Source organism: Mirounga angustirostris, unplaced genomic scaffold, assembly GCF_029215605.1.
Source record: "Mirounga angustirostris isolate CCGP_5_RB_7025 unplaced genomic scaffold, mMirAng1.0.hap1 SCAF_4, whole genome shotgun sequence".
NCBI classification, from domain to species: Eukaryota; Metazoa; Chordata; class Mammalia; order Carnivora; family Phocidae; genus Mirounga; species Mirounga angustirostris.
This window is the reverse complement of record NW_026991712.1, coordinates 35,263,077-35,279,763: the sequence shown is the minus strand read 5'-3', so window position 1 is coordinate 35,279,763 and position 16,687 is coordinate 35,263,077. Positions and strand designations below refer to the sequence as shown.

The following is a 16,687-nucleotide window of genomic DNA, read 5'->3' as shown; positions in this document are numbered from 1 at the left end:
TCAAAGGCACACCGCCTTGGGGCCGCATTGTATTATTTCCTCAAAAGCTGAAACTTTAGGAAAACAAAAGCCAGGATAAGGTAAAGGTTGGGCAGGGCAACCCTGTGGATTGGTCCCATACCAGCTCAGAGAGACAGCTCCCCAGAGTGACTTCACTCGTCATGCTGAGTGACGCCAGCAGAGGGCCCTCCCATTCCTCTTGCAGGAGGGAGAGTCCCATAGGTGTTGCCAGACCGAACCATGAGCTTGGTTACAGTGTTGCTGAGGAAAAGAGCCAGTTCTGGTGCTCATCTACCATGGAAGCCAACACTTTGGCTCAAATTCAATACCCTCTGGAGAAGTTAGAGATTACTAACCAGTCACCAGTGAGTGCATTTAATCAACATGATACTAAATCTAAAAAGTCATCACCCTGTGTTCATCAGCACAAAATAAATATCTTCTAGAATTCTGCACTACTTCTTTCAAAGGAGCACTTTACAGAGCTCCAGATACTTTTCTTTGATAAGATTCTCAGGGATGCTAAGCAAACTATGAAATCATAGCAAGGTATGATGGGCTCTGTTTTACCACAAAAACATAAATATAAGGTGGTTAAAAATAAAGGACCACTTCCCCAATTTCCCAAGGAGGAGCTGAAAACATAAAGCTTTGGGGCCAGTTTGAATAGTTAAACCATTATGGATATCGCCAAAAGAATCAATGATTTACTGATACTTGCTTTGTTAATTAACATAATTCAGAAATGTCTGTTACATTTACACTTTCTTCAAATTCTTTACAATTCATCTTTGACATCTTTCTTATCACTAAAATTATGTTTTATGTCCTCTCACACTGTTTATCAGGGTTATTCTTTCCCACTACTGTGAGAGTGGACATACAGCACTTAAATCCTTATCTTCAAGTCTGTCCTTGGAAATTTTATCCCAAGCCACGGATACTGATTCTCATAACATAGAAATAGTTACACAAGTGTCTGCCACAATGTTGCCTCCCATTTTCAATTGTTTTTAATTAAAATTTTTATTTCATGATAATGGCAGATCCATATGCAGTTCTTAAGAAGCCTAACCCCTTTCTGATTGATATATTTTTATTTTTTACTGTTAGATATTGCATTAAAAAACCCACCCAGTAATACTGAAATCTGCATCGGATAAGCAAGGGAGGTTTTAAAAAATATTTAAAATATTTTCATCAGTTTCTTACATTCGTACCAGTTATTCTCACTTGTATACTAGTTTCCTATTTTGCAAACTGGAAGATTGGAACTAAAGACTCCTTTTATAAATTTAACCCATATTTACTCTTTCCACTGCTCTTCGTTTCTTCCTCGACTTCTGTGTTTTTCCTTGGGATGTTTTTCCTGCTGAGTGAAGAACTCTGTTTAATATTTTTGTTGCTGTTGTTGCTATGGAACTTTTGGCAAAGAATTCTCTCATATTGTTTGTTTATTATAAATGTTTTTATTTCACGGTCACTTTTATAGGATATTCTTGCTAGATACCAAATTCCAGGTTGTCAATTACTTTCTTTCAGTTTTGGTTTCCATCATTACTGTTGAGAAATCACATATCTGCCTTATTGTCGCTGTTTCAAATGTGATTGTCCTTCCTTCCTTCCTTTCTTCCTTCCTCCCTCCCTTCCTTCCTTCCTTCCTTCCTTCCTGCCTTCCTGCCTTCCTGCCTTCCTTCCTTTCCTTCCTTCCTTCCCTCACTCCCTCTCTCCCTCCCTCCTTCCCTTTCTTATTGTTTGAGAGGGCTGCTTTAAAATGTTCTTCTTTCTTTTAGTTTTTCAGAGTTTTTATTAATATGTTCCTACATGTAGGTTTTCTTTATTTTTTCTGGCTTGGTATCTTATAGCACTTACTGAATCTGTGGGTTGATGTCTTTCATCAGTTTGGGAACAATATCAGCTATTATCTCTTCAAACAGTGCTTCTTACTTGTTCCCTCTCTACACTCCTTTGAGATTTGAAATGTGTATTAGAATGTTTTATTGTGTCCCTGTGTTTTTTATGTGCTTTGCTGATACGTCCATCTTCTTTGCTCACCCTGTGTCAGCCTGGATATTTTCTATTGACCTAACTTTCCACTCTGTTAAATTCATCTATTGAGTTCTTAATTTCTGTTATTGTACTTTTTAGTTCTAGGGTTTCCACTTAATTGGTTTATTTATTTTAATAGACTCCAGCTCTATATGTCTTGTCATTTGTATTCATGAACACAATAATAACAGTTATTTTTAAGTTCACATTGGTAACTCAATAATATGCTGTAAGTGTGTTTTCTGTGGGCCTGTTTCTATTGTCTGTTTTTCTCTTGGTCCTTGTTATTAGTATATTTAATAAGCATTAGTTGAATGATGAATAATGTATGTAAAAATTACAGAAGATCTAGATGACCATGTTTTTCTCTTGTGAAGGTTTTCCCTATCCTCTGGTGTGTGGCCTGAGTGAATGCAGATCACTGTACTCCAGTCAGGGCAGAACTGACCCTAAGCTCAGTTTCAATTTGTATTAGCCTCAGACTACTTCATCCTAACCCCTAGACTGTAGCTCTGAGGGACTTTCTATGGGCCCTCTTCCTTGGTGGGATCTGATACGTGATTTCTGTCTCTAGCATGGGGAAACTACTAAGGCCTCCTCTATGATTTTCAAGGACTTTCTGCTCAATTTCTTAGTTTCTTGTCCTATGCAGTTTAGGGACTTGGCAAGTATCTAGGAAGGAGTACTGCATTGTCTGGTTCACTTTTCTGTGTTTCCTTACTCTCTGGAAGTTTTTCCATAAGTCCTAGATGCCTTTGCAGCCCCAAACAAAAACTTCTGTTTTTCTAGCACTGTGAGATTGCCAAAAGCTGTGCAGACTTTATTTTTTCCCCCCTTGCATATGTGCCTTAGCTGGGGTTATCACCTTCTGCTCCCAAACAAGAACTGGCAAATGCTCTGAGGGAACAGTGGCTCACTGATTACCAGCTCATCTCTCTGCATTCTCTTCCCTGAGACCTCAGCTCCTCAAGCCCTGACTGCCCCATCAGCAGTCTCCACTACTTTCAAGAGGTCTTCTGTTTGTTTAATTTTATATAGTTTTCACATTGTTCTTGGCTAGAACATTGGCTTGCCACAAGCTACATCTTATCAGGAACAGAAATATCTGTATTTCCTCTTCAAATGATCCTTCTGGGGCCTACTAACCTAGTCATTTATTACTTGCATTTTAGAGCGCTTAACTATGGTAATCATTACTAAATCTATGTGTGGGTTCTGTTTGTTTGTTTTGCTAATTCTGCCAGATGAATTCTATCAGTACCCCAAATTAGCATTGATTAAAGTCATTTTGGGATGGTTACCCATAGAGTAATTTGTTACTGAAATTAATTGAGATCCTACTCCATACTGTGAGAGACCTTATAAGGACTTGAACATAAGGGAGCCTCCTCTTTTCTGAGGCTAGCGGGGGGAGGGGAGGAAGGTCAATTTATTTGGGGGCATACATGGTAATTGGCGCATGTAGACCATAAGCAGAGCTGTGAAATAGACAAACTATGTCTCCATGCTGCCTGCGACTCATTTCTGTACTTTATTTCGGTGCCTCCTCACTAGGCGCAAATGGCTAGTGCAGCTCAGCCTGGCGGGTATGGCCGGAGACCCAGGCTTCAGACCTGAACACCTTCACAAATGGTTTTTCTGATGAGACTTAGCAGTTCTTGGTTCATACCTCAGAGACTCTCTTTCCCTGACATTGACCCCACAAGGCAATGGCTTGAAATGCTGCTGAACCCGGAGTCACGCCATTTATTAGCCACACATTTGCCAGTGAGATTGAGATTGGCATCAGAGAAAGTGCCTTCTCCTAGTTATACAGTCCTTCAGTGGTACAGTGCAGTATAATTGGACAGGACATTAGGAGACCTGACGTTTGTGTTCTTTTCATCTATCAAATGGATCTGTCATACCTGCTCCTCTTTTCTTGCTTTGCTTTGAAAATAAATGAAACATTTGAATCCAGACCACACAAACTTATTGACTCCTGCTGGGTTTATAGATTTGAAAGTGTGAAAAGGCATTTTGAACTCCCCAGAGACGTGTGGTTTATCCAAGATGTTATTTTAATGGCAGCGTTTGTCATGACTCAGAATGGGGTGCTATCAAAAGTCAGCAGGACTGTAAGAATATAAATAAATGTTGCTTGATGAGAAAAAGAAAATCACTAGTTTAGGAACCCTCACACAGCATGAGAGCATGTCTGGTGATATTTCAGGCTATTTACCTATTATTAACCTACCGGTCACTGGCAGTTGTATGAATTCATTTTTAATCTTCTGCTCCTGAGGTCATTGTCACCCCATTTCCAAGACACAATGGAATAACATGAGCTGCTTTTATGATAAGGTAGTGAAGTTGTCACAGTGCCCTAACAACTTATTACCACCGTGAACTGGGACTTGAGTTTTGAGTTTTCCCTCTAGTTGTTTTCACAGTTTGACTTGGGAATAAAAGAGAATGCTGACTCTTACTATCATTTCTCATACCTTCACATCATCATCTCAGATTTATTAGGTATCTTTATCATGAGTTTGTCCTTCAAAGCTGCGTTCTCTTAACAGCCTGTTTTACTTGTTAGCCACATCATCCTACCCTTACACACATTGAGCCTGAGTTTGGTTTTCACTAATATAAGGATAAGATTAGCCCTGGCTGGCTCACATGGTGTTCCTGAGACCTAACTGACCAAGATGAAAAGTACTTTGTAAAATGTGAAGTCTTTTTAAAAAATTGATAGACCTTTTTGGAGCACTTAACATATGAGATGATAACTTAAAGCATTGTTGGTTTAATAATTTAAACTATTAGAATTAATAGAAATACTTTCTGGATCGTCCAAAGCTTTGTACCTTATGCTCTTTGTACCACTGGACCCCACCACTAACTTGACTTGAGAACTGACACATAGCTTCATAATGACAGTGATGCCAATGAAGAATTGTCTTTGAAGCAGGGTTTTGTATTACCTTGGAAGCTTGGCATTGATGTAATGTCCACCTCCCATGCAGGAAGCTTTTCCAACGTGGGTCCTTAAATTGCACCAAAGCAGACTCTTTGCTCTCTGAGGGTATATGGAAACTTTGGCGTCTTTCAAGCTCTGTGCCAAATTTATTCTTCTCCGTATCTCTCTTTCTCTGATCTCTCCACCTTTATCGTCACTGTCATCATCTTCTCTAACACTTCGGTAGCACTTACGGTATATCCAGCCGCTGTGTGAGTGGTTTACATTTGTCAAATTTATTTAATTCTTTCAACAGCTTTCTTTTAAAGACAAGGAATCTGAGGCTCAGGGCAGTTGAGGAGCTTGTCCATGTTCCCATAGCTAGTAAATTATAAAGCAGGGGTTTAAACCAAAGTAATCTGGACCCAGAGTTCATGTCTTAATAATCCTGTTGGGGGCGCCTGGGTGGCTCGGTCGTTAAGCGTCTGCCTTCGGCTCGGGTCGTGATCCCGGGGTCCTGGGATCGAGCCCCGCATCGGGCTCCCTGCTCAGCGGGGAGCCTGCTTCTCCCTCTCTGCTGCTCCCCCTGCTTGTGCTCTATCCCTCTCTCTCTCAGATAAATAATAAAATCTTAAAAAAAATTAAAAAAAAAATTTATAAAAAAAAAATAATCCTGTTGAACTGCCTGTTTGGCATTGCTTCATGTGCCTAGTAGTTCTAGGCATCTCCAAAGAAAGTAAAAATGTCTAAAAACCTGTCTACTCCCTTGAGCGCTTGAAGAATAGCAAGACTCCATTCAGGAGCATTTTCTCCATGTCTAAGCCAGTTCAGGCTGCTCTAACAAAATACCACAGACAGGGCAGGGCGGGGGGGGTGGTGCTTAAAACAACAGAAATGTATTTCTCAGAGTTCTGGAGGCTGGAAGTGTGAGATCAGATGCCCGTATGGTTGGTGTCTGGTGAGAACCCTCCTCTGGCTTGCAGATGGCCAACTTCTCACCGTGTCTTCACTGTGTCCTCTTAGGATGCTAATCCCATCATGGCCGCTCCACCTTCATGTCCTAATTACCTTTCAAAGGCCTCACCCCTGAATAACATCTTACTGAAGACTGGGGTTTAAACATATGAATTTGGGAAGACACACACAGGCAGCCCCCAACACTCAGCACCAGTGACTTCTCTCCAATGATAGTCTGTGCTTCCAATTTCCATTCCTCTCAAAGACTCCTCCCCTTCCTTGGACAGGAACTTTGGGCGGAAAATGCAGAACCACCAGCACTGACTCAGGTGGGGACATGTGGGGACTCAGCACCATATGGGGTCCAGGGGATACTAAAACCCCCTCCCAAGGAGGAGGGAAGGGCTGGGCGGCTGAGGTCTGGGTCTCTGGAGAACTTCCACTGCTGCAGTCTCATCTGCTCCAACCAGATGGAGCCATAGAACAGCAGGAAATCAGGGCAGCCTCAGAACTGAGAACCAGCCAGGGAAGCCCATCCCATTTCCAGAGGTCCCTGCTGTGCCCTTAAGGGGCTGGCAAGAGAGTGTAGGACACTCAGGCCCTAGCTAAATGGGAGGAGCTAATAACTTGGAGATCACACAGACCCCAGGGTACATTCCTGCTGTCCCCACCCCAGCCCTGATCTTTTGAGCAGGAAGGGGGTTAGGTGCAGGATAGAGTGGGTAAAACCCAGGGGTCTCATCTTTGTGGATCCATATGCAGTAATAGGCAGTATGTCCTTGGTCCATGCCCTAAAGATATTGGCGTGTGTGTTCTGCCCCAGGCAGGGATGACTTGGGACCTGCAGGGGAGAGGAAGGAGGTTGCTGAGTGGATCCAGTTGTAGAGAACTAGGGATGGTACAAACAAAGGAAAAAGGTAGTGCCAGACACATACATGAACCTTTCTTTTGACTCCCTGCATGCTTTACTTAACAATTTCTGCTCATCTTTTCTAGCAGCAGTGTCCTTGTTAAACGGATGTTCAGGCCCATGGAAGAGGAATTTGGTCCAGCACCTTCTAAGCAGATGAAAGAAGAAGGGATGAAGCGAGGTATCTCCCCTCTGGCATTGCAGGGTTACCCACCCTCCCATCATGAATGGTGGGGGCACTTCACACAGAAGACTGTGCAGCCCAGCCCAGACCCGTGGTTCAAGGCTGGCCTGGGGATTGGTTATTGACGAAGGAAGTCCACAGTCTTCCCCTTCACTTTCAGCCCTGTCCTTTTAAGCACCTTAAGCAAATATATATTCTTTCTAGGCACTGGTTCTTTCTTTTGCCTTGGGAACAAGGTAATGAGGGTACCGATCAGCCAGCAGTGAGGTCTGAGGTCAGAAGGAAACTTCTGCTGCACATGAGACAGTAACGTCTCCCAAGCAGCGGCGGTTGAGAATCGTTCCAGAGATGCAAACGACTCATCTCAGACAGATAAATGAGCCTGTTTTCTGACATCACAACTTCTTCACTTTCTCTGTCAAGGGTCTTATTCTGCTTCATCAAGAGACTAAGAAACGAAGTGAGAGTGAGTCAGTGTTTTGCTCTGCCTTTCGATACGGTACATAACTCACTGTCCTTCCTTGGAGGAAGAGGAGAGTGTGGGGAATGGCCATTGCCCTTCCTGTCCTGCTGTAGCCAACACCAAGAGCTTCCAGAGATCTTAGACGTAGTGTGCTCGACTTCCAGTGAGTCAGGCTACCCTGTTAAATATGTTCGCCGTCCATACAGACTTGGATTTTTTGTTACCGAGAAATAGTATTTCTTTTCTACTTGTAGCGGGATTTGCAGAGTGGTCAAGAACATCCCCTCTGTAGCCTTCCTCAGCCTTTCAGAGTTGTAGGACCTTGGGGAGACCCTCCGCTCCTTCGAGTCCACATTGTAAAACAGGGGTGAGAAGAGTACCTACCTGTAGAGTTGCTGTGAGGATTGATGAACCTCAGTGTATGTCAGACACTTCACCCAGGTGCCTAGCACATAGTAAGCACTCTGTGTTCACTGTTACAGCTGTGACTTTTATTATTAGGTCTGGATCTAGGTACATGTGTTCATTGTGAATAAGTAAGTAGTGCTTCAAAATGGAAAGAGCATAAATACCTAGGTGGTGTTAATTACATTAGCAGCCTTTAAACCTTTAAAAGATTGGCTTCACAGGCTTCCCATCAAATATTCAAGTGCATTTTGGGCTTTGTTCCTGCATGCCTTTTCTAGCACATACTTTAGAACGAAGGCAGAATTATACGGAAATCAAGAATTACACAGGCAAAAGTAATTGTAGCTTGCATCCATATTTAGTGCATGCTGGCTAGCCCAAAGGTTGTGTTTTTCAGATTATTTTGAGATTGTGAAGTCAGTACAAAAATTGCCACTGGGAATTTTCTTGGGCTGTGACAAAAAGCAAGTCTATGGCTTTTGAAACATCTAAATCACAGAGACACACGAGGGCGCTGCAAGCTACCAGCGACCAAGCAAGTGGTCTCCTGGGAGTGGCTTTCCTTTGGAAAAGGACAGTGGAGTTACTGAGCCCCTGGCCTGGAGCTCCCAGTCGGAGCTGGTCTTTGACAAGCAAGAGGAATCAGGGTCAGTGATGGTTCCCATTGTTTATTTATTAGAAGTTCTCCAGGAGAGAAAATGATCATAGTTCTCCCCAAAGCCACTCTTTGTTGTTCTGCCTTTGTAGCCACTTCTCTGGGGGGCTCCGTGGGAGTCACTTGGAGCCTGCCCCTGCGGCTGTCTGCCTCTCCCCTAGCGTCTGGGACGCCTGCCGGCCGTCACGGCCACCGTTAGCGGAGTGATTGCGTGGGCCCCGCCGCAGCCGCACGGTTGCCGAAGCTGCTGCCCGGGGCAAGCCGTGGGGGTGCGCTGTCAGCCCAGCAGGGGCGGGGGTTGGGGTGCAGCCCTGCCTGGCCTCTCTCCCACAACCTACCCACATGCCACCGGACCACCTCTAACGCCTTACCGCGACACCTGTAGCAAGGGAATCAGCCATACTATTTCAAAGACAAAGATTTTAAAAGAAGAAATTTGTAAATCCAATGGCAGCGGGACTCATTTTACTAGAACATGTTTGGGGTTTCCTTAGGGTCAGCCTGCTGGAAATGACATTTTTCTTTTGCGGCTTGCAGGGAGAACTTCCAGAATGTTTGCTGTAACAGCCACCCTTTTTTAATTTATTTTTTATTTTTTATTTATTTATTTATTTTTTAAGATTTTTTATTTATTTAACAGAGAGAGACACAGCGAGAGAGGGAACACAAGCAGGGGAGTGGGAGAGGGAGAAGCAGGCTTCCCGCCGAGCAGGGAGCCCGATGTGGGGCTCGATCCCAGGACCCTGGGATCATGACCTGAGCCGAAGGCAGACGCTCAACGACTGAGCCACCCAGGCGCCCCAGCCACCCTTTTTTTAAATTTAATTGTCCTCATCCAGTTGTAGCTGAGGTCCTCTGGTCTAATTGTTTCTCACTGTGCCGCTAACCTTGAGTCCTCTTATAAGGCCATTAGGCCACTAGATTGTTTCAGCTGAAATGGAGACTATAAATATTCCTCCAAAGGACTACATTTTGAAATCTTTGGAGACATGTTCAATCTGTTTATTTTTAATTGGTAGTTTATTTTTGTACTTGGTAAAGAGAAGAAACTTTGCAGTACTTCGGGGTTTTTTCTCTTTTGTGTCACACACAAACCGAACAGCTGCTGCAGAGAGAAAATGTAGGCAGAGTCCTTGTGCGCCTGTGTAGACTTTGCCTTTATAAAGCAGGCAGCTTTAACAAAGTCCCTGGGACTGGGGAGGAGTGGGGGAAGGGGCAGGAGTTTGAGTTAGAGCTGGTTTCAGTTTCCAGCTCCAGCTTCATTCTTTCAACTTGGTGGTAACTGTGACTCCGTTGGTACCTGACTGTGGTCGGAGGCTCAGCAGGGTTTCTGGGCGGCACATTCTTCCTGTAGTAGCCAGGCGCAGGGGGCTGCAGCCTTGGCCCTTTTCTTTCCCTCTGAAGTCAAAACCAGAAGCCATATTATTGGAGGAAGGAGAGAGAAAGCACAGGCAGCTCAGGGGGCTGGAGGGTCGCGTGTGAATGGCAGTTCCAGTTCTTTCTGGGAGCTAAGCGTCCGGGCAGTTGCTGTAAGGAAGGGTGTCCCCTGAGAGTGTCTTCTCCTCTGTGATGGTGTCTGGGGTCACTTACCATCTCCCCTAGTCTGTGCATGATCAACTTGAGACTGTTACGTTACAGAGAAATGAGCACAAAGCCGCATTCACCTTCACTGAGGGCACTAGAACCATGACAGGTGCTTCCTAATGGCATCCGCTGATGGAGGAGCGGTACTTGCTGTGTGCTGGGCACGGTGCTAAGCGCCCCACGTGGATGCTAGTCATTTAACCCCCACAGAAACCCCGTGAGGTAGATGATATTATTATCCCCGTTGTCCAGGGAAGACCAGCGCTTGGAGAGGTGTAAGGAAGCAGAGCCCCACAGCAGGCTGAGCTGGGGTCAAAGCCAGGCCTGTTGTACTCCAGGTCCATAGCTTCTCCCTCACACCTCTGACATGCCCCGGCTCCCTCCGGGCCTATGCACTGGTCGGTCTGTCGCCTGGAGTTGTGCTCCCTGTCCTCTCTTCCCATCTCCCCAGCTCTGTGAAAAGCTCAGGCCCCTGTAAGCACTCTTTCGTGTCTTTTTCCTTCCGAACTCGTCCAACCCCGTCTGGCTGTCTGCTTATTTGAGGAATGCCTACCTCTCTAAGGGACGACGAATTCCTTAAGGTCAGACCATGTCTTAATTCACTGCTGCAACCTCAGCTTCTGGCACACAGCCTGATGGGTATTTGGCAATATTTGTTGAATGATCAAATGAATAAACAGAAGACGGAGGTCGCAAAAAGAGATGTCCTAAGGAGGTGATGGACCCACCTTGAGAAATTCCAATGTGAACAGTGTGGGAAAGCATCACAGTGCATTAAGTGTGACTCACTTGTCCGTTTACTCCCTCGAAGGGCCCCTTAGCGCCTGGCTGCAGGTCAGCTGTGGAGGTGCGGCAGTCACCCTCGTAGGGGTCGTCTGGGTCATCGGGGGTCCGCGACCTCATAGATACTGTCAACCTCTGACGCGTGTGTGACAGGAAGCAGCCTGGCAGCGGTGGTGGCTGTGTGGGCTCCTCAGTCACGCCTCCCCTCTGCTTCTCTTTCAGTGCTGCTGTATGTGCGGAAGGAGACGGACGATGTGTTCGACGCTTTGATGTTGAAATCCCCCACTGTGAAGGGCCTGATGGAAGCGGTAAGCAGCTGACCCTTTCAGCCTCCAGGAAACCTGCCTCTGTTCTCCTGAGCTGGAGTCCGTGCCTTAACATGCAGCCTTTGAGATGGCTCTGGAATGAGCTTTATAAAGAAAAAGAAAAACAAATTTATGGGAACACTGATCTCCACACCATCCTGGCTTATTAGCATTCAAGGAGAAGGAAACTTTGAAAAACTGCTAATTCCCTGTCAGTTTACGGCTAATCAGAGTAAGATGCCATAGAGAAGGTTCATCTGAGTTTCCATTTGTCTCTTTGTGTGAAACCAAATTAGATACGTTTAACTTCCAAATATGCACAGAACAGAAACAATTAGGAAGTATCTTGCTAGCTGTGATAGTGTAATCCAAAATAAAAATATGACGTCTTTCGGTTAAGAAGCATTCACGTACACATGGCCATTGCTGGGCTACAGTATTTAAGTAAGACTCGGAACTTCCACCCTCACTTCCCATCCCCAGTTAGTCTAGCATCAGGGAGCCTGGACTCAGGAAAAGTTATCTGATATTTTATCCATATGTTATCCATCCGAATAGGACTTTAATATGACTCTATTTTGACTATTTCTCCCTCCCACTTTTTTTTTTTTTTTTTTGGTACAACTATATAGAAGATCTGGGTATGTTATGGCGATGGAGACAATAGGACAGTCCACAGTCACTTGTGGGTCTGCAAAACTGCGACATTGGAACAGTATCTTGGGTTTTGTGGGGCAAAATATTACAATGTATAGGATAGGACTAGAAGTGGAATCGTACAATATGTGGTCTTTTGTGGTTGGTTTCTCTCACTGAGCATAATGTTTCAAACACGGTGTAGTATAATCAGTACTTCATTCTGTTTTATTGCTGAATAATAGTTCATTGCATGGATATACCACATTCTGTTTTTCCAGATTTGTCGGGTGATCGACATTTAGGGTTTTTCCACCCTCTGAGTGTTGTGAATAATGCTGCTGTGAACATGTACAAGTTTTTCTTTGAACCCTTGTTTTCAGCCTATACTCCACCACAGCAGAGTCGAGCTTTTCATCTCTCTTAGGGGAACTAATTAACACCTTCCTTGCTTTGCTTGGCTGTGGCTGTGGGGGAGAGTGGTGCAGGTATCCTTTGACCCTGTAGGCCGGGGAGAACTCAGGTTTGCTCTGGGCAGATGCCTTGGGGCAATTCTGACCTTGTCTCCCCTTTGTTAAACCTGGAAAGAAAAGGTTTTACTGATGCACCGACACAAGCTATCTCCTTGCTTCTTGAGTGGGTCACATGGGCAAGCAGGGCCGCAGACGCCCCTTCCGGGTTCTCAGGTGACTTGGTCTGCTGGTGAACTCCAAAGGAATGACATCAGCAGCCCTTGCAGTTTGGGGGTGGCCGCCAAGGACAACGGGTTCTATTTAAGTGAAGACTTGAGCACACCATGAAGTAAGAAGGCAGGACACTGTCGTTGTACGCTAGGTTTCTTTGGGGCCTGGGTGGGGGAAGAAATGGCTATCTCCAAGGCATGCGTTCTCAGAGGACCAGCGCCTCACTAGTGTGTGGCCTTTTACCACACTTCCCAACACGCACGTGGAGATTCAGCGTAGCCTTGTGAGCCAGCATATGGGCTTTGGGCTCAGAAACCCACATGTAGATCGTCAAGCTCTTACTAGCTGGGCAAGCTACTTAACCTCTTCTTCATCCTTCAGATGGAAATCATAATAGTACCTACCTCACAGGATTGCTGTGGGGATGAAATGAGACACCACACATAGAACTCCCTGTCTGGTTCCTAAGTACCCGATAAAGGTTAGTTTTTGTTACCAAATCAGAGCTAGCAAAGATCGCGGGAACACTTCCTCCTTTTCCTCAGATTCTGGATTTCTCAAATAATCAGCTACCTCATAGATATGGTCTAAAAGATGGAAAGCTTTTTTGGTTCGTGATTCCATTCTGTAATTTTCCACTAACCTGGCATTTTGGTGGAGGCGTGGAACTATGGAAATGGCGCAGGTAACTGGGTCAGAAACTCTGGAGGTTGTGTGGGAGTTCCCCTTCTCAAGCCTAGAGACAGAAAGCTGCTCCCAAGGAATGATCTTTATGCCCCACAGTCCAAAACCCCACATTAAGCAAAACTTCCAAAGGAGAAAGCAGTGTGACTCTGGTCTCTATGCTTTGTTCAGCTCTTAATTTTAAAATAAGATCATTCTGTGTGTGTGTGTGTTGGGGTGGGGGGTTATATTTTTTTTAACAACTTAAAACTGCATACAAAAAAATCCTAACTTTTAAGAAAATCTGTTTATTTTTTTATTTTTATTTATTTTTTTTTCTTAAAGATTTTATTTATTTATTTGACAGAGAGAGACACAGCGAGAGAGGGAACACAAGCAGGGGGAGTGGGAAAGGGAGAAGCAGGCTCCCCGCAGAGCAGGGAGCCCGATGCGGGACTCGATCCCAGGACCCTGGGATCATGACCTGAACTAAAGGCAGTCGCTTAACCAACTGAGCCACCCAGGCGCCCCAAGAAAATCTGTTTAATCAAGAGACATTATACTTGACTTCAAGCCATCACTTTGAACCCTGTCAGTGGTTGAAAGTGGCTTTCTTTTTTCTTTCTTTTAAGATTTTATGTGTCAGAGAAAGAGCACAAGCAGGGAGAGTGGCAGGCAGAGGGAGAAGCAGGCTTCTTGCTGAGCAAGGAGCCTGATGCGCGGGACTCAATCCCAGGACACTGGGATCATGACCTGAGCCGAAGGCAGATGCCTAACTGACTGAGCCACCCAAGCGTCCCGAAAGTGGCTTTCTATAAAAGCACAGTCCCCCACTCATTGTGGACCAGCAGATACTGTGGGCCTAGGATGTTGCTTCTCTAAGTGGGGGATTCCACTGGATTCTCCTAGGGTACTTTTCTGTGATGCCATCCCAGAACCCTACACCTGACCTTCAGAATCAGGCTCTCTCTGGTGGGCCCAGGAATCAGCATTGGTAGCAAACTCCCTGGTTGACCTGAAACCACACTAAAGTTTGGGAGCCACTGCCTGGTGTGTACATTGGCTGGGAACTGATATTAGGGTCAGATTCTGCCTTAAGGTCCTATGTGCATATTCACTCCAAATGAATCATCCCCCTCATTATCCTCTTTTGGGGCCAGAGTTCTTGCAAAAGTGGATTTGAGCAGGGGAGTGGCCCTGCAGGCTATTTCATGCGCGTAGACCCACCTCTGTGGATTTGGGGAATTGGCCTGGGTCTGGGATACCTCCTTCATCCTCCATCGAAGGTGTGGGAAGACCACATCCTTTCTTTATTGAGGAAGGTGCTCACAGTCTTCCAGGGAGAGCAGACCTCACAACTCCAAATGTAAAAGTGTGTCTTGTGCAAAGTAAGTGTGTGTCTTGCAGTTTTTGAAATAGGAACACCTGCTTCATATCAGTATTCACATTGTCTTATTCCCCTCGTGAACTAGTCTTTGAAAGGTTGGCTGTGTGTCACCTTCCGCAGCTGTAAAATGGAGTCATCGAGAACATAAATGAGTTAGCGCAAGCATGCAGGAGCTTTATCTGAGCAGGTGATGGCAATGACAATGAGGAGAAGGCTGCTGCTCCTGCAGCAGGAAGACTCGGGTTGCTTTCTATTGGAGAACCTTCTCTTATTTCTGCTGTTAACCTCAAATCCCCTATCCTCAGCCAAGCATTATTTAGATGTAGAAGAAACCCTGTCCTGGGAGATAAAGAGCCCCCCCCCCAAAAAAGTTCTGCATTTTTTTTCTTTTTAAAAAAAATAATTATTGGCAACCAGTGGTGCAGTGTTGATTGATCACAGACAGACTAGAACAGCGTTGCCACCCTTCCTTCAGATGGGAGGTCTGAGTCCGGCAGACTCACTCACTGAGCAGTTTGGGGATGGTGACGGTGCTCCTCCAGCCTACACAGATTTCCTAGAGTCTGTTAAGTCAGGTCACTCAACAGGATGGAGTCATTCTGTTATCTAGAAAGTGGGTTGTTTTTGTGCTCAGCAGACATTGTAGTCTCCCTTGAGATGATATGACTGGGTTTGCCTTGAAAGGGTCACACGTCCCCCCAGAAGCTCAGACACGGCAGCATGCACAGGAAAGAATGGGTTGGCGAGCGTGATTGAGCTCCAGTCACAACTGTGGAGTCTCGAACCTGACACTCTCAATCCTCAGTTTCCTTCCTCACAAAATGTGGACCATGCCAACTTTGAGGAATTGTTTTATTTGTACTCTCCTTGACCTCTCACTATCTTAGAAGGAACTCTTGACCACAACAAAGAGGAATGGAATTATTGGGTCACTTTGCTACAGGACTGGATAATTCTTCTTCTTTTACTGGTCCTGAACCTCCCACACCTTCATTTCACATGCCACATAATCATTATCCATACAGAGGTAGACACTTGATAGAAAAAGAAAAACGGTTCTCTGTCAGCAGATGTTAATGAATGTTCCCATACTTGGTATCATTTGGATAAAGTAGACTTTCTCTTTTCATCTGCATGTTTGATATCATGTCAACCAAGCCCCTTATGTAACCTTGATAATTCACTTTGGCTTCTTGATTCGTATAGTTGGGTTTTATTTATTCTTTAAAGAATTTATGTTGAGAGAGCACAAGCGAGAGGGGCAGAGGGAGGAGAGAGAATGTCAAGTAGACTCTGGGCTGAGCGCAGAACCTAATACAGGGCTCGATCTCACAACCCTGAGATCACAACCTGAGCCGAAACCAAGAGTTGGACACTTAGCAGACTGCACCACCCCTATAATTAGGTTTTAAACTTGATTACAGACAAGGATTTGGTGATGATGATGGTGGTAGTGGAGGTGACATGAGTTTTCAAAGTTTTTTTTGACTTTTCTAAGTGATTTTACCTAGTAATCCTACACATGAATCTTCAGCTGCTGTAGCCTCCTTCTAGTCCCTGAACCCCCAAGGTTTACTCATACCTCAAGGCCTTTGCCCCTGTTGCTTCTTCTGCCAGGAGTGTTTTTCCTCCATGTGGAGAAGGCTCACTCTCTTATTTCCCTCTGGCCTCTGCTCACATGGCCCTTGCCGAGATGGGCCTTGCCGTACCACCTACAGAAATGGCATCTCTATCATCGTTCCCTCGCCATGCTTTGTTTTATTTCATAGCACTGATCACCACTTGGCATATTTAACCATTGCTGGACATTTATTTTTTTTCTCCTCGCCAGTAGAGTGTAGAGCTCATGAGCACAGGGAGTTGGTGTCTTCTGTGTATCCCCAGATCCTTGAGCATAAATATTTGCCTGAACCGAGCACCTGCTGTATACACGCCACCATGCTGAGTGCTGCAGGTAGCACGATTTCACATGCATTGCTTCATTTGATCTTTACAATACCCCTGTGAACTTGGCAATGCAAGTATCATCATCACCATCCTACAGAGGTAGAGACTGAGGCCCAGGAAGGGGGTCTCCCAAGG

At 45.0% G+C, this 16,687-nt stretch overlaps 1 protein-coding gene across 1 annotated transcript in view; it reads left to right on the top strand.

The window, feature by feature from the left end:
- GRHL2 (grainyhead like transcription factor 2) overlaps nt 1-16,687 on the top strand; it is a 156,832-nt gene that overhangs the window by 130,463 nt on the left and 9,682 nt on the right. Inside the window, exons 13-14 of the mRNA XM_045899198.2 lie at nt 6,941-7,035; nt 11,154-11,239. Of these exons, the coding sequence (XP_045755154.1) occupies nt 6,941-7,035; nt 11,154-11,239 (181 nt within the window). The remainder of the gene's footprint in view (nt 1-6,940; nt 7,036-11,153; nt 11,240-16,687) is intronic.